Genomic DNA, 18,048 nt, shown 5'->3' with positions numbered 1-18,048 from the left:
AAGGAAGAACACAGGGGATCTGGGAAGCATCCAGGGAAGGGATGAAGGATGGAAACATGGTCTATAGGGCTCTTATTCATAAGCAGGCCACACAGGGCTTTCCTTACCCTGAGGTAACCAATGGCTCACTCCCTTCCTCCTAGTAGTCTGAGACATGATACTGTGGCCTTTATCAGGAAAATAAAACAAGCAATAAGGTCACCAAGCAGCAGGCCAGGGCACTGAAGTCCCACACAGAGGAGGGACTGCAGGAATGGCAATAGTGCTAAAGAAAAAAAATCACGAGCTAGAGATTCTCTGGTTTCTGAAATGCAGGTCGGGGGAAGACAGCATCTCTGGAGCCAGGAAGAGCATCACATACACAATGTTCAAGTGGCCTTGCTAAAATCCAAAGTGACAAGGGCTGAACATGGCTACCTCACCTTGTCCTCCTGTGGGAGATACATTCTGTTTCTCTCTCAACCACTCCAGTCTAAAGAATGTCCTTCATCGCAGCCCTCAGAGCTAGCAACACTAGGGCATGCTGTGGCTGCAGGAGGCAAAGGACTTTCACACCCACTTAGCAGGCATATCACCATCAGAAGGACACCTTGAATGTGGCAGGTATTGAAAAGCTATCTGCACTCAGTCATCCAAAGGAGCACACCCTTCATGAGAATACTAACAATTCCAAACGCCAAGAGCAAACTGAACAGCAGCCTAGAAGATGTTCAAAAGGGGGGGAAAAGAGAGACATCATCACTGTAGATAGATGCCCCTAGAGTTGCTTGGCAACCGCCTTTGCTAACACCTTCTTCTAAAAAGGAACAGTTTGCATCTGTTCCTGTGCTTCCCTGGGGCCAGTGCTCTGACCACACAAGCCCAAAGCTGAGGCCTTGGGATGAGAAAGCCCATCCCTGATGGGTTGCCATGGATCTCACAGAAGCAAGGGGATAGACAGCCAGTCTCTGCATTGTTCTGCTGACAGGACACAATCCCCCCTCACCCTCCACCCCCGCCCCGTGATAGGGCTGGGCTGGGTGAAACAAGCCAGGTGTCCAGGAGCAACACTTAAGGTCCTTGCTCTGTGCCCACAGAAGCCCATGTGACCACCTCGTAAATGTGTCTTCAGTGTGTCTTCAGGCCTTTGGCCTGGCCTCAGTCTCACAATGTTCCAAGAATGTGGGACAAAGTAGCACTGATCCGAACAAAGACTCTGGGACCAGACAGCTTCAGGGTTTGAATCCCAGCTCCCCAGTTTCTAAAATTCTGCTAAGAACAGGATTTCCTTCACAAGGTGATCGAGAGGACCCAGTGACAACACGCACACGCATATCTGACCCAGTGTCACGTACTCAGTCAGTGTCCTGGCCCACTCCTGAAGCAACCTTGATACAATCTGTCCCCTGTAAATGGCAGCCCGGATAAGACAAAGAAGAGGACCTGAGTATTCAGTAAAAATGACCAGAGGCACAGCTTACATTATTGAGCACCTATAGGATGCCAGATAGTATCTCATTTATTTTTACAGCAACTCTGAGAGGAACTATTATTCCGTTCTGAAAATGAGGAAATTAAATCTGAAATTAACACACAGCTGGGAAATGGTTGAGTCAAAATTTAAATAATGCTGCATGAAACTCCCAAGGCTGCCATGCCAATGAACTCTCTGTGTGTAGTGAAATATACACAGCATAGCATTAACCACTGTAGCTATTTTTAAGTGCACAGTTTGGTGGCTTTAAATACATTCATACTGTCACAGAACCCTCACTACCAGGCATCTCCAACCCTTTTAGCCTCTATACCTTAAAGTCTGGACCCACTAAGTCCAAACTACATTTCCAACCCCAGCCCCCATGATGCACCATTCCATTCTATCTCCACAAACATGACTTCTCGAGGAACCTCACAGAAGTGGGCTCGGGCAGCATTGTCCTTATGGGGCCAGCTCCTTCAGGCAGTGGGAAGGACTGGGAATTAAAACCTGTGCATGCTAGGCAGATTCTCTACCACTGAGCTGTAGTCCCAATCTTGGTCAACAGACTTTTTAGAAGAACTGGACATCACCTTGGTAAGAGAAGGTGTCCCAACCACCTACCCCTTCAACACCATCACCTGTTTGCCTAGCCCAGACTCCATGACCTACCTAAGTACTGGGCCAGGCCATACTGCTCCCTGCTGAGTGTGTCCTTGTACCATCAACATCCACAAACTGTTTTGCAGCATACTGTCAGTATAACCATTTGTATGTTCGAAGAGTCTCTGACTCACATGTATCTTCTGATTACAGTGACCTGGCACCAGTTTGCCCTGCCCTACCAAGCACCTAGTTTCCTTCTTTTCATCAAGCACGCAATCCCTTAAAATTAGCAGATGGAATTGGGGGGGCGGGGGCAGGAAGGCAAGGACAAGGCATCTATACTAAAACAAATCCTCAATCCACACATATATTCCAGCTTTTTTTGCAGGAACTTGGTGAACCAAGCTAAGCCTCCACTGCTTAGGATCCTAAGCCTAAGCCCACTTGCAAGAAGGGCCTTCCAAAGTTCTCCCCATCAGGTCCAGTGTCTTAGGGTTCAAAGTCAGGTCCATTTGACAGAGGCAGCCAATCTTAGCTCTGACATAGGACACAGCAGGGAACCAATTATTGCAGGAGCCTAGACTGAGTTTTAAAAGAGATACAATCCACCCTTGCCATTCACTTTCTACAATATCTAGCAAAGATGCAAGCCATTGGCTGATGCTCTGTTTCTATGACAGCTACATTGACTGCCGAAGTTGCTGAATGATCACTTGTCCCAGATGTGAACACTGGATTGCTTGGGGTGTGGGGTCCTCCGATACAAAGGATTTGGTTAGGACCAGGTCTTACCATGTTGGCTGCTACCATTGCATGTCCACTCAGAAGGATGTCAGGGATGAAGCCAAACATCCCAAACCAAAGTCAGCCCATTGCATAGGAACGTGACCTACAGAGAAGCATGGAGAAACTAGCCTATCTAACCTTCCCACATCAGCTCCACGGTAGAGACAACAAGCCCCTGCCAGCTGGCAACTGAAGGGGTCAACATGGCCCCACAGCCCTAGATGATGCTGTCAGGCACATGACATGCACATCAGAAGCCATCAAGAGCCAGGCCTGGCCCTGCCCTCCACGCTTCCCAATCCTTAGCGCGGAGATCCTGAAGCCAGCTGCTCTGCTCTCTTCACGCTCATCCCCATTTCAGGCATATCCCATGGGTAATCAAACTGCAGAGAACGCCAGTTACACTTCCAGCCTGACTACAATATAAACTGAAATCGGAATGCTTTGCCAGGGTGCTTCTGACACCAGGGACCACTGACTACCAAACACCACCATTACTAGAATCCCTCGGCCCCCACAGTGAGGGAGGGCCAGGCCAGTCCAAACAAGGACCTGCACCCCGTTGTTGCCACTGCTGACTTCAGATGTAGCCACGGGCTGGGAGACTTTGGAGGAGCTCGTGGAGAGACCCAGCTCTCTCTCTCTCTCTGAGTCTTCAAGCTGGCCACAGCACCTCTGACAGCCACAGACCGGTTGGAAGGTTGATAAACTGACTCATATATGGGCAGTGGGCCCAAGACATGGAATGCAGGAAAAACACCCGGATTCCCCTCTCACTCTTTTCCTGTATTCTTACCTCTCCTGCTCCACCTTATTCTAGGGACTCTCTACCAGGCCGCTCTGCCTCCCTGGCACATGTGGAGACATTCTGGTTGTCTACATTAGGAGGGGTGAAGGGCCATTACCGGAAACCAGTGAGAAGAGGGCACTGCTACACATTTTATAGCACACACCCGATGGTCCCTGTCGCTCAAAATGTCAGCAGTGTCACTGGTAGGGAAATGTTCTGCTAGCTTCAACTCCAGCAACAAAACCTTTTGCTTTCTAGAACATCCCATATTCTCTTGTACTCTGGGCCTTCACATACACTGTATCCTCCAACTCCATCTTCCCAGGTCCACACAATGAGAACTTCCACTTATCCTTTGGGTTTTAGCTGAAGTAATTTCTTCTGGCGGGACTAACCAAGATCCGACCCTCCCCTCCAACATGCTCTCCAACAGCACCCCTGCTTTCTGTCAAGACAGCCTTCACAATCACTGTGGCTTTTTTTTTTTTCTTTTTCTTGTGCCTGTAGTTGCTGCCAGGAGGAAGCACTCCCAGGGAAGGGCATTTCATCTACCACTACCGTGTCCCAGAGTCAGCCCAGAGCTGGCACAAAGGGTGGGGGATGGGTGGATGGTGGGGGTGGGTGTTGGGGGTGGATTCCATGTATGAAGGAAGCTAAAAAGGCACAGCATCTCCCTATGCACTGGTATAGCAGAAGTCCCAGGCCTTACACTGTCCTTACACCCTTATACTAAAGTCCTCCAAGACAGAGAGAAATGGCAAGTTGCTAGGCCACAGCTGGGAGCTATCACTCAGAGCGGAGAGGCTATGGAAGTACTTATGTATTATTTCCATGCACCCAGGATCTCTTTGGGAAGATATAGAAACAAATGGGTGTGTGAGAGACCTTCCAGCATAGTGTATACTTTCGAATTCTGTAATTCGGAGATTATTTTTAAGTAGCTTTTAGATGAATTTGAGGTCGACATCTTCAGAGTTAAAGAATAAACCAAAAAAAAAAAAATTATTCTTATAGAAAATGAAGGCCCAATCTAACTTAAGCCTTGAAGGTAATATTTTGTATAGTTTCCGAGCCAACTTCCTGTTCTGAAAGAAAGGAAATCCAAGGCACATTTTCCACGTGGGATCTGGACACATGGAAAATCTTGTAACTACGAAGAGAGGAGAGACACTCATTTCCAAAGCTTTGCATTTCCCCAAGTGGATGCCCTTTCTCAGCTTAGCTGCCTTCTGTCAGGTCGGTACCAGGTAAACCTTGTTTCTTCCAACACCTCACTTCTTGTCTACTCTCTACCACCTTAGCTGCCCTGCCTGCCTCTCCCTTCCTCCTGTCCTTCCGTGCAAGCCCAAGGCAAGAGATGCCAATGAATGACCAACACATAAACAAACCTTGCTGCTCCCAGGTTTAACAGAGAACAAAGTTGAAATTAATAGTGAAAATGAGGTTTATCTGTGTAATCTGCAGACTTGGGCCTTCCCATCTCCCATTAGCATAGATAACGGAGCTGTCTGGTCTGCATAGTGATAAAGAAGTGGAAGATAGTTTCCCATAAATCTCCATGGCTTGTCTCTAGCTTCCCTGGCTTGGGTCTTCCCAGGCTGGCTGTCATTCTCCCCTCTCAGCTGCTCCCTTCCAGCCCTAACCTCTGAGCCCAGTCAGGGTCCAGGCCCACATTCCTTGCCCTTCCTGTATCTCAGGAGCACTAGGGCCTTTCCCCGGGAAACTTTCTCTGTTCCAGCTCACTTTGCGACTGGAAGCATTTCACATTTACTGTCACCAAATGAACTGCTGGACACCTTAAACACAGACTCCTGCCCAAGTACAGGGTTCCAAATGTCCTCTACTCGGACTTAATTTTCTCCATTATAAATGAAACTACTTATCACTTTAAATGCATTTTTTGTAGACCTCAGAAGCCACCAGAAAGGAGAAATAAATAAATAAACCAACTCCTCATGTTCTGAAGCCATGAACTGCCTAAGTATTTTTCTTTTGCTTTTGACCAAACCTACTTCCATGAAAACTGCTATGCTCAGTAAATTGTTTTTAAATCAGTACATTTCATAAAATTATAACGCGCTTTGCTCTAAAATTGAAGTTCTTCACACAGTATGTTCTACCATAGATGACTTAAAAATTCATAGTAATTAAAATAGTATCATCTTGCCGAACTAGCTTCAGTAATAAATGATGGCAATGGTTGTAATGATAAACAGGAATAAAAGCATACATGTATTCAGCACCTACTATATGCTGAACTCTCTCCTATTATCTCATTCATGTTCCCTGCTAACATCTGTTTTATAGTTAAGGGCACTTATGAGACACAGGGACCCTGTTCTTCATCTATGAATTGGTATTTTTTAAAAGTTGGGTAAGGCCCTTAGTATTGAGAACTGATCAGTATTGGATACCTGGTTACTATGTATCCTCTGCAATGCAATAAGTCAAATCAAAACAAATTAATAAATCCAGGTTTAATAAACAGAGCAAAGCACTCCTGGGTAACTCTGGGGAAGGCCGGAGAGAGATCACCTGGCAGGTCTGGTGACGACCAGGTCTTAAACAGCCGGTAGGCAGGGTCTTGATCAGTTCCTGGAGTGGAGCTGACCCTTTGTGGGCTTTCTGAGGGACAGGGTCTGAACTGGAGGAGTGGAAGCTGAGGAGGAGCTTCTAGCTAAGACAAGAACATCTTCCCAACCTGAGGGAGATTTTCTCTTGGGCAAAGTCTTCAGATGACACCTACCAAGCTGGAGGAGAGAACGGTGTGAAATACAGAGTTATCATAGAAAACCAGCCTTCCTTAGAATCTTCTATCAGTAATCCAATTCTCATGAAGATTGTGTCAGCAAGGTTCCTGGGACCCTCCTCTGAGGAAAGCTTATGGCACTCAGCCCCTCTCTTCTGTTGGGTTCTGCACTCAGTGCCTCTCTTCTATGGGGTCCTACCTCAACCACTGAAGACCCCAAAACATTCACAACTGTCTCTAGGAAGCAGACTATACAGTGATTTTTTTTCTTTGTCAGCATTGACATAAACTTTTAAAAACTGAGAAAATATACGTAGTTACTTGCAATATTTCTGAAGTCATTTAAGGTTATTTTTTTTGTTTTGTTTGTTTGTTTGTTTTTAATGTGAGGATTTTTTATGTATTCCATTGTTGTTGGTGTTTGGGGTTTTTTGGTTTTAACTTTTCTTTAGAGGCAGGTTGTTCAGCATGATTAAAGTTAGGGACATTGACTAGTGAAACCTGGGTACAGAAGTCTCAGAGGGATTGTGTTGGGCAGTTAGTACCAAACCCCTTACATTACAGCTGGAGAATCTTAGAGCCCAGAGGAGTGAGGCTCTCCCAGGGCCTAAGTGGGAAGCTGGCTCCCACATCTCCTTGGTTCATCTTACAGGGATGCTGCTCTAAGGCAGCCTCACAAAGCCCAGGCCAAGAAGGAATTAGCAACAGTGTACAATCCAAATGCCTTTGCTGAATGCTTTGTAACTATACTTTTAGAGGGAATAAGAAAGCTGATGAAAAAACGCTATGGAACCTTCAGAGCATCCAGCTAGCAGTTCCTACTCAACACAGGTGACAGACGGAAGCAGAGGAAGGTGAGTGGGACAAGGGATGCACAAGGGACGATGCTGCAACTACTAGATTATTCAAAAAGTCTGCTAGTGCCTACAGCAGTGCTGAGAAAGCTCAGAAGGCAAAATGATTCTTATTTCATATTTCCAGTCCGACTCCCCTCTCTGACTTTAATCTAAAAACGACTGCATCACACCAGTGCTCAGAAAAGCAGTATTCACAATAGTCAAAAGGTGGAAATGACCCACATAGCCACTGGATGAGTGGCACATATAGAATGGAACATGAATGAGTCTACCTTGAAAAGGGATGTACTAATATATCATACAACATGGACGAATTCTGAAAACACAGGAGAAAAAAGATAACGCAAAACGTTAAGTATCATGTGATTCAGCTTACACGAGGAATCTAGAGCAGGAACCTTCACAGAGACAGGATGAGAATGGAAGATGCCAGGACTGAGGGCAAGGGGAACATGGGAAGCCGGTATATATGTGTTAGTACAGAGTAAATGGGGAGTGGTGGTAGTGTAAATACCACTGGGCTATATACTCAAAGGAGCTTAAACGGTAAATTTTATGTTACATATTTGGCACCAAAACAGTCATTCCTGCCATTTTTTTAATTTCAACCCTAAAACTTTTATTCTTTTATTATTGTGTTTTATCTCAAGACCTGCTTCTAGCCAACCACTCCAGTCATGTATATTCCCAGAGTCACAAGGGCCACTTCATGCCCTGCAAATGACACTAAATATCTACCCACCCTAAGGCCTCCCACCTGATGACGCTAACAAGAAGGCCCAGTGTGACCAAACACTCTGACACAGAGGCCCAGCCCAACCTTTGGAAGTTCTTACCATGGAACACATATGTGTTGCACATATTCTTTCCTTTTCTTTTTCTCTCTCTAAGGAAAGCTGTGCTCCTAAAACAGGACAACCTCAAGAACATCTCAACTTCTCATCCAAGACCACTCCACCAGGTCCACAACAAAGAGATGAAGTCCATGTGTGGCTACATAAGCCAGCTGCAAGGCACACTGAACAGTGGGTGTCCCCCATGAAGGTGCCTTCAATTAGAAGCAAAATCTTTGTACCTTTACAGGACAGAGGACATAATAAGCAAGATGTAACATCTGTGACTTCTGAGGGAAGAAGAGCTTTTCATTTCCCCTTAAAAGAATCTGCTTCTCATGCAGCAAAGAGAACAAGAGTATTCTGAAACAGATGGCAGTGGCCGGAGAATCTGAGCTTTTCCAGTTGTGGTCCCAATTCATCACCCAGGCCTGCCAAGTGCCAGTCCCATGCATGCCACAGCCTTTCGTCAACTTTAACATACAGGCTTTTGCACCTTCACCGTGGCAACAAGGCTAGTGGTCTGAGAGCTCGACCTTCTAAGTAAGTATTCAAGACCTCAAGAGCTTTCTTTGAAGAGCAACAACCATTAGGGATCATCTCTTCCCAATGCCAACACACATGGACATTTACACAAGGGTTAGGAGCCCACTTACACACATGTCAAAACCACACTAGGATATTTAGAGACAAACATCTTTAGAATAATGTCTTGTTCCCAATGTACTTAATTAGTTAGCACACACGGATGGTGCTAGAAGCCTGCCTTTGAAGCCTAACCTCCGCTTTACTCTTTCCAGAAGAACAAATTTCCCTCACTGGACAGTCAAGAATTGATGTGGACACTGAAAACCAACAATCTTGGGTGTCAGTACACAAAGTGAGGTCCACCTTTCCAAGCAGGCAACGTCCCCTGTCGCCATTGAATTAATCTGTAGAGTCAAAAGACATTTTCTCTATTCATCCTGGATGAGCAAATGCTCCTACAGCCAAGTTATGTCTGAACTTTTTTGACACCTCTCACTGATCTCCTCTGGGCCCTGCACCTTTCTCCCACCACCAACTCCAGCTGGTTGTGAATATGAGACCCTAAGTGAAGGCTTCACAATTCAAACGAACCTATCCTTTCTTTAAGCAGAAAGCAGCCTCCAGAGTAGCTCCATTTGAAGCCAAAGGCCAGAGAGCCAAATGGTGGGCTTGTGAACAGCAAAACTGACCAGTAAAACCACGGGTATGTGATGCCCAGGTATGGCAATATGGGCTTCACTCACAGGCCCAGGTCCCAGATCATCTGTCTATTCACGGTGTTCCCTTTCAGGTGCCATATCTGCATGCTGGGGAAGCACAGATTGGGGGAAAAGTGCAGGCTATGGGTCTGCACATAATTGATGCCCCTAAAATCTGCGACCAGACACAAAATGTCACTTGAAGCCAAGGCTTACCACACGGGTGGTTTTCAGTGAGAGTGGGCAAGTAGTTGCTGGAATGACTGACCATGTGGGGTTCTTCAAAACTTGTGAATTTACACACAAGGGAGGATGGAATGCTAGTGAAGGTTGCCCCATGCCCCACTTGGGGATTTCAAACCCTACCACCACCATTGGCCAATGGTGCTCCAAGGAGAATGGCAGATACCATCAGGGGGCTCAGACATGGACTCCAGCAGGAGTGCGGTAAACTTCTGCCTTCCACCCCCCCTCCCAGCCTGCATCCCCCACCCCAGTTGTATTTATACTTCGAAGGAAGTTAACAGTGAAGCAGTAGTCACCGGGGCGTGCTCAGTTTTTGACAAGCCTTAGTCACTCTGTACCCAGCAGAACAATTCACATTATATTCCAAAGCCTGTGAAGACTGCCACACAAGCTAACACTAAAATGCCAAGAGCTCCACTTACCTTCTTTATTAAGCCTCATAACCTCCCTGCTTTTGCCACCCTCTTTTCCAGCCTCTTCTAAATCTACATCTGCAGATGAAAAAGAAAAGGAAAAAAGAAAATGAGGAAAAAAGGGGGGGAAAGCCAAAGTCAAGGGGGGAGGGAGAATGTTTATTGGCAAACAGATCGATATAAATACTGTATCTGAAAATCTTGCAAACATTGACAATGCAACATTTTCTCCCGAGTCCGGGTTTCCATCTACCTGGCCCAGATAGGTACCAAAAAAACTAAGCAAGCAGCAACAGAGTCGCCTTTTAAACAGATACCACTGTGAGGCTGCTAAAGCCCACCCCGCGGGCTGCCTGCCCCAGGGAGCCGGACACAGACAGACAGACAGCCTTGCTGGCAGCTGGGCCTCTCTGTGCTCTGATGGTCTGTGTCTGTGTGTATTTATTTAGAGAGAGAGGGAGAAGCATGGAGGACGCCGGGGGCCACTCTCTCTCACACACACACTTTTTCCCAGTGGCTCTAGGTGAATGGAAAGGTTACAGGATAATAAAAGGAGGAACAGGCCGTGGGGTTCTTACTGTCGGAGCAGTGTAATTTGGCGGCGTCGATCCAGGAGGACCAGGGTTTGCCCAGAAACGCCTCCGGACTGGGCACTTTGCGGTGCAGTGTCGCCATTGCTGTTCCTTCTTGTTGCTTTTTCCCTGTTCCTTCGGCAGCAGCAGCCGAGAGACACGGGATTCGAGAACGCTCCGACGTCATCTTCGGAACGTTCCGACATTGAGTGCTCTGCGAAGGGGAGGAGGGCGGCGGAGGAGGCAGGAGGCGGGGCGCGCTCGGCCCTGCCCGGCCCTGCTGTGCGGCGCGCGGCCGCTGGGGGCGCCAGAGAGGCGCAGAGTGCGCGGGACCAGGCGCAGAGCGCGCAGTCGGGCTGGCGGAGCGCAGAGCGGTGAGGAGGCCAAGAGCAGTCGCGCGAGTTCCTCCTGGCAGGGTCGCCTCGAGCCGGGATGCTGCGCAACGCCGCCCTGCACAGCCAGCAACCCCGCAACTGGAGCGACCCCCGGCAGAAGTATAGGTGGCCTCTCCCGCAGCCGCCGCTGGAGGACCCAAAGTTTTGCACGTTGCATGTCCCTTGCTCCCAGTCACCCATCGTGCGGTGTTCCCGAGAGATCCCGGGGGCTTAGTGGGGACCAGATCGGCTCTTCTGCACCCCTCCACCTCCACCCTACCCCCAAAGCAGGACGGGGATTCTGGCGAGTGCACCTCCCACTACCATACCACCTTGTCTCCTCTCCTGGTGAGTCGTGGAACCCGTTCGCTACGCAGAAGCCTTCGGGAGCCAGAAGCAAAGGGGAAATTGGACGTGGCTCAGAGAAGTAGGTGAGTAGGAGGCGCGGGGTGCGGCCATACCATCACGGGTTGCGGGACAGGCAAAATCCCAAACTCAGTTTGGCTCTGGTGACCCGGAGCGTCTGTGCGATGCGTGTCCTCGCTGGCAGAGCCACTGCAGACACTTTGCTGCGCGAACACTAGAGCCGGAGCGGGCTCTATGCTCTTGGAAGACCTTCGAAGCCTAGCTCCTCCCTCAGACCCAGCGCTTCCCACGGAGCGTGTAGGGCGGCAGGAGCCCTAGGCATCCCACCGGAACTTGACTCCCCGGAGTGTGGACGCTTGGTGCTTTGAGATGTCCTGCCTGACCCTAGGGGCAGCTAACTGAGACCTTTAACATCTTCTGTTATCTCCTTAAAATTGTTTGCTTACTAGGAATTCTCTAAACTGTAAAGACACCCTTATCCCACAATCCGTAACTTTTCTAATTGCCCAGCATCCTTCCACTGTTGTCCCCGAGAGCCCTTTTGCCCCACTCTGAAGCGTTGCTTGATTCTGAGATGACTTTCTGATGAGGCTGGAATGCCCTTGCACTCAGCACCCTGTACCTCAAAACTAGCATTAGGATTGGGGCAGTGAAGGAGGATCTACAGACTTGTTTCAGCATTTATCAGACATAGGTAAATCTCTGTTAGCTTTCTTGGATGGGTTGTTACCTAAGGGGCAACCGGGTGAGGAAATTCCAGTTAAGTACTTGTAGTTTGGGAAATATGTATCATGCCTTGACATCTTAGATAAGCCAGGCACTGTACTTCGTTTCTTCATCCACCATCTTTTCAAACAACACTGTTTCTCATGAACCAATTGTTCACAGGCAGGGGGACAGGGACACTCACCCTGGCCCTCACAGAGCTGCAGTTGGAGAAGAATCAAGCTTCAGGAAGAAGCTTGGCACATGCTCAGTGATACTAGTGTGAGAGTGGTGTGGACTTTCATAGCGGAGATAGCCCTTGGAAGAACCGGAAACAAGCTAGGAGTGATCAGAGAATGTGTCACTGAGAAAATGGAATCTGCTTTGCATCTTGGAAATTGGGAAGGATTTATAGTAAGCTGAGGTCTGGTCTTGCCAAGGAAAGGGGACCACACAGACGCTTTGGCTGAGCATGTGTGTGGGTATGGGATATGGCTTGGCTGTGTCCTACTAGGACCATGGTTGGGAGTTAGCTAGAGGCAGCTAGGAAAAAAACAACATGTTCCATTCAGAGGAAGTGTCCCCAAAATGGTTCGATGTCCCTTAGCTTAAGTGAATGCATCCATTCCATCTGCCACTCTTCTTGCTACATTTCCCTGAGCATCATAAGCTGGGGGGACTTTGCTACACCATTAGTTTTCTATGAGTTTTCAGCATCCGAAAGGCAAGTGTGGCACCCACCCTGCTCTTTCCTGCACTGCTGTCTGGTGACAGATTAGAAACAGGACTAGCATGAAAGACACACACACACACACACACACACACACACACACACCCATACCAGGAGCACCAGGCACCAGTTGGAGGAAGAAAGAAATACCAGGCCTTTGCTGACTGATATCACTAGAGCCCCATGAGTGGGTCTGTGATGAACACAGACTCCTTAGATAAGTAAACTGCAGGAAACCAGGACATTTGCATTCCAATGGGGCAGGACAACCTCCCTGGGGATGTGTCATCTGCCTTACAATTGCCCTGCTTCCAGCAGAGCCACTGGGCTCCAGTCCCTTGGGCTCCTGACCACTGTGGTGTGCAGAAGACTTCTCTATTCCCTGTGGACAGTCTTGATGGATCCTGCCCTCTTCCTAACCACAGTCATTTGCCAGGCCCACACAGGAGCAGCCCTTCTTTAGCCCTTAATTTGAATGGAAAGAACTGGAATATTGTTGTTCATGTATAAATTGAAGCAAAGCCAGCCTCACTATTTAATGTGGTTGGGGAGGTAGATTGAGGAGGTAGTCTGATCATTGGTTTGAAATCAGTGGCATCCATTGCAGTGTGGGCATTTGCTTGAGAGCCCAGCTGAACCTCTCTACTTGATTTGTTAAAATGGGCAATGAAGCTGCGGTTCTCTTTGATTGGTTGTATTAGGTAAAATTAGGGGTGCTGAGTCCTGGGCATAAGGCCTGATGTATGAGTCATCGGATGTATTCGCCATATCATGATAGTCTCTCTTCTCTCTTTCTTGTGCTCTTGCTCTCTCTCTCTCCTTCCCTCCCCCCCCTCAATTGTTGCATTGGTTTTGTTTTTGTCTACTTGGGATTTTTGTTGTTGTTGTTGTTGTTTTTGGTTTGGTTTGTTATTTAGATGGGATATCACACTATAGGCCAGGATGTTCTCAAATTCAGTGTGGCCTCACAGCAGTCTTTAGCCTCCCACACTAGCTGCCTATTCCTCTAGTCAAGATGCATGAGACGCTGTGAATAGCAACTGGCAGCTGGAAAGAGGCCAGCACTCTGATGTAATTGCTTCCAGTAGAAGAAGCACTGAAACTTCTGTCCCAAATGTTACCTGTTCAGCAGCACAGGGCAGCCCTCGGCAGGAGCCCTTCCACTGGGAACAAAGCTGCTTTTCCTCACAAGCACAAGGCCTCATAATAGAGGGCAGCATGGGATCTCTACACATTATTTTTGTCTTCAGATATCTTGTTTCTTACAAACGAAACTTAATATTGACTTCTAAAAGTGTTTTGCTCCTGGAGTTGAAATGATAGATCACAGAGATCATCCTGTTACACAGCCCCTTTGGGGGTTTTCCCTCCTGTATTAGTTACTCTTCTCGATGTGACTGCATCCCTGACAAAGCAGCTTGAATAAAGGAAGGGTTTTGTGGTGGTCTGAACACTTGGTCACCAGTTGGAACTGTATGGGAAGGATTACGGCCTTTTTGAAGGAGGTGTGTCACTTTGGGCTGAGGGGCTTTGGTGTTTCAAAAGCCCAGCCATCCCGTTAGCTCTCTCTGCCTCATAGTTGTGTGAGCTCTCAGTTGTTACTTCTACGTCATGCCTGTGGCCGTGCTCCCCACCATGATGGCCATGGACTCACCCTCTGAAAACATGAGCCCCTAATTAAATTATTTTATAAGTTGTGTTGGTCTTGATGTCCTATCACATAGAACAGAAACTAAGACTGGTTTCTGTGGCTCACAATCTAAGGGGGCACTAGTTTCTCAGGGCAGAGAAGACGTGGTAATAGGAAAATAGGGCAGCTGATCACATTCTGTCCAAACTCAGGAAAAAAGAGCGAGGCTATTACTGGTCCTCAGCTGGCTTTGTTCCGTTTATGAGTAGGGACCTCCCCACACCCATCCATGGTGCTGCCCACATTCAGGGTGGGTCTTTCCACCTCAAGTAAATCTGGAGGCTTGCCTCCTAGACAGTTGTGAATGCCATCCACTGGGCACAGGAGGGAGCATTTGTACCCAGGATAAGAATTGCCAGGTACATGCACTTTCCATTTTAATAGCCTTGCCAGTAGCTGTGACTAGTCCAGACTCCCTGTAGCTGTGTAGAAGTGTGCCTGCCCTTCTCATCACACCCTCATTAATGCTCAACATTTTCAAATTGCTAGCTCCTGGCAATATGAGGGGAACATGTCTTAAATGCTTGCATTTCCCTCAGTTTGGGTGTTTTGGGATATTTTTTTAATGTGCATTTTAGGCCACTCTTTGAAGTACTATGTCTGATTTGTTTTTGGCATTTTGAGGCCTTTGTATTGATTTGAAGGAATTTTCTATGCCTTCCAGACATTCAGCACTTCTGCCTGCTTGGAAATGGTGCCACTTTTCAGCTTGTCACTTTTCTCCTTTTAATTGTCTTTTCCAAAGAACTTAGATATGTGGGACTTCTTGCAGCCTTCTGCTTTGTGTCTTGATTAAAGAAACTGCCCATCCTCAAGACCATGAGTCTTACAGTTTCTCTTTATGCTTGGCAGGTTTTTGTCTCACATTTAGATATCCAAATTCTTTTGATGAATAATGTAAGGCAAAACATTAATTTTACTTGGGCCCTTGGGAGACTGAGGCAACAGGATTGTGAGTTCCAGGACAGCCTGAGCTACATAGCAAGATTCTGTCTCAAACGAAATTTAAAAGTATCTCAGTTAAGGTTTTATTACCGAGAAGAGACACCATGACCACGGCAACTCTTATAAAGGAAGACGTTTAATTGGGGCTGGCTTACAGTTCAGAGCTTTAGTCCACTATCATCATGATGGGAAACACGGCAGCATGCTGGCAGACATGGTGCTGGAGGAGCTGAGAGTTCTATATCTTAATCCCCAGGCAACAGGAAATGAACTGAAGAGCTTTGGGTACCTCAAAGCCTACCCCCTAGTGACACACTTCCTCCACCAAAGCTACACCTCCTAACAGTGCCACTCCCTATGAGATTATAGGATTATGGGACCTATTACTTTCAAACTACCACAAAAAGTTTGCTTTCTGGTCCTTCCCAGTTGCCCTTAGCACCACATGCTCAGAACAGAACTATGAGGTTTGTGCTCTCATCTATGTCCATCACATGAGTCTTTCTTCCTGGTAATTTTCCACATACTTTCTCCTTGCGCCTGTTTGTGCCAGTGCCTTGCTTTCATGGCATGGACTCGGATGCTTCTATCCGTATGTCAATGTAGTATGTGACCTGTGACAGCTGTCATTGTGGAGGTCAAGGATCTTCTTGGGAAATGTGCCCTACCTCCAGTGAATGTATCCCATAAAGACAGGCCCAGTAGCCACAGCCAACTTAAGTCTGCTCAAATGTTCTCTCAAGGTAAGTTTCCTAAGTAAATATCTATGGCCTGGATATTAGATGGTAGGGGGGGTGGGATGTGGCCATGCCCTACCTGCCAGTCATCTCACATGGAAGAAGTTGGGCCGTGGCTAAAGGAGAGAAAGAAGTAGACCTGGGTGGGGCTGAGTCCTTGGGCTCTAAGAGGGGACAGGGAATGGAGAGATGCAAGTGAACCTGTGGCTTCTAGTCAGGCCTTCAGCAGCCAGGAGAGGGGCTGCTGGGGCCACCTCCAGGTAGCTCTGGAGTCATTCACACCCAGGGCCCAGTTGGAAGGCTTTCTGCTTGCCATTTCATTTCCTTTTCATGGAAAGTCCTAGCCACAACTGTGCCACTGGACATTAAGTCTAGAGCTGATGCTTAGGAAGGGTAGAAAGCTATGTAGCCCTATACAGAGACAGCACCATCGTGGTGAGAAAAGGCTCTGCCAGGGTGCCAGAGGCAGCTGCTACCCAGCGGCCAGCACCTCCTGACACCTTTCCCTCAAGTCTGCTCCACACACTCTCTAGGAGCAGGCCCTGAGCACAGGCAGTGGAATTTGGGGTCTTAGTCACTGGACAGGGAACAAAATCCTGAAGATGTTAAGACCACAAAGCAGTCAGAGCAGGGAGCTGGTCCAGGTCTCCAGTAATTGGGTGTGGCTAAGCTCATCCCTGCATAGTGCTGCTATCAGGCATTTCAATCCTCTTGTAGGCCATGGTTTTTCATGGTCTTTCTCCTGGAAGTGCCTGTCACTGTGTCTGGAAACTGTTGGGGTACTGTGACAAGAGTGTGGAGGGGAGGGGAGCTTTCTAGTAGAAGCCCGCATAAACTGGATAAACATTTTTCCCTGAACTCAAGGCAGCCTCCATGAGCCAAAATGATGGAGGTGAGATGGAGAGAGCCATGTAGGGTGCAACTTTCATCAATGGCTTTGTGACTGTGAGCATCTTTGATCACACCCCATCATTACTAGGGAGACCCAAACCCTTCTCTTGGACAGCATTTGAAGAGCCAAATGGGACAGTGGGTTGGAAGGGAGCTGTGGAATAAAAGGGAACACAGCCCTGTAAATATGACATCACTCTAGACAGCTGCTTTCCTATTCCAAATGGAGAGCTGCTCGGTGCTTAAGAACAACACTGCAGACAGCTCTTATCTCCAGCTCATGGATGATGAAATTGAATCTACAAAGGACACTCCTTCCCACTGTTTTCCCCAGTCCCCTAGTTGCCAAGCACCTGCCCAATGCCGCTGCAACGCTCTGCACAGCTGTGCCTCTTCTCCTCACTGTTCACATGACAGGCATCGTAGATTTCTTACCACAACCTGCCTGGCGGGTGGCGGTGGGGTGACATCAGGAATGTGCACACTGTCTTCTACCAGATGGAAGATGTTCCTGAGGCTCATAATGGACTAGATAGGCCAGCAGAAGGAATGTTGGCTGTGCATCCGTCCTGATACTGATGCTTTGCTAGAACAGGAGTCAACCTCCCTATGACTACAACCCTCTGACCATCACCACAGGGCAGTGCCAGGAAAGCATTTCAGTTGGCGATTTCCCAAGAGCTCTCTCACGCATGAGAGATACGGTGTCTTGGGTCATGGAATATGATGGCCTTGGTTCTAATGCTGCTTGATTCTCCTGATACCAGGCTAGGAGGAGACAGTGACATCTACATCAGCTTAATAAATTCGACAATGGGGAGGGTCAACATGTGGTTTCAATTACAGATTGACCCAAGATTGATTGAACAGTCTGCATTGCTCCAGCAGTGATGGAGCCCAAGGATTGGCAGGGGCTGGTCCCTCATGAGAGGCGGGTGTTGGAGAATCAATCCGCTCATGGGCTCCATGTCCCTTTGTATTCAGAGAGAATCAAATTACGAGTAAAATGTCATTGCGAGGTTGATGCAGCCTGCCCTACCTTTTGTGCCTTGCACCTGTACGTCCCCCTCTACACA

At 47.8% G+C, this 18,048-nt stretch overlaps 1 protein-coding gene across 6 annotated transcripts in view; it reads right to left on the bottom strand.

Moving 5' to 3' along the window:
• Nucleotides 1-10,782, bottom strand: part of Atxn7l1 (ataxin 7 like 1) — a 227,479-nt gene extending 216,697 nt beyond the window's left edge. For 3 of the 6 annotated variants that reach the window (XM_051175136.1, XM_051175137.1, XM_051175138.1), the window contains exons 1-2: nt 10,541-10,780; nt 9,972-10,040 (exon numbers count right to left, since the gene is read on the bottom strand). In XM_051175136.1, coding sequence (XP_051031093.1) covers nt 9,972-10,040; nt 10,541-10,721 — 250 coding nt within the window. In that variant the 5' untranslated portion in view covers nt 10,722-10,780. Of the gene's footprint in view, nt 1-9,971; nt 10,041-10,540 lie in introns of all 6 variants that reach the window. The other 3 variants (XM_051175141.1, XM_051175140.1, XM_051175139.1) reach the window with 2 other exon arrangements.
• Nucleotides 10,783-18,048: the final 7,266 nt, after the last annotated feature.

The sequence above is a fragment of the Phodopus roborovskii genome, unplaced genomic scaffold (genome assembly GCF_943737965.1).
Source record: "Phodopus roborovskii unplaced genomic scaffold, PHOROB, whole genome shotgun sequence".
Classification (NCBI taxonomy): Eukaryota; Metazoa; Chordata; class Mammalia; order Rodentia; family Cricetidae; genus Phodopus; species Phodopus roborovskii.
The sequence above is the reverse complement of the archived record's forward strand: the minus strand, read 5'-3'. Positions and strand labels throughout refer to the sequence as shown.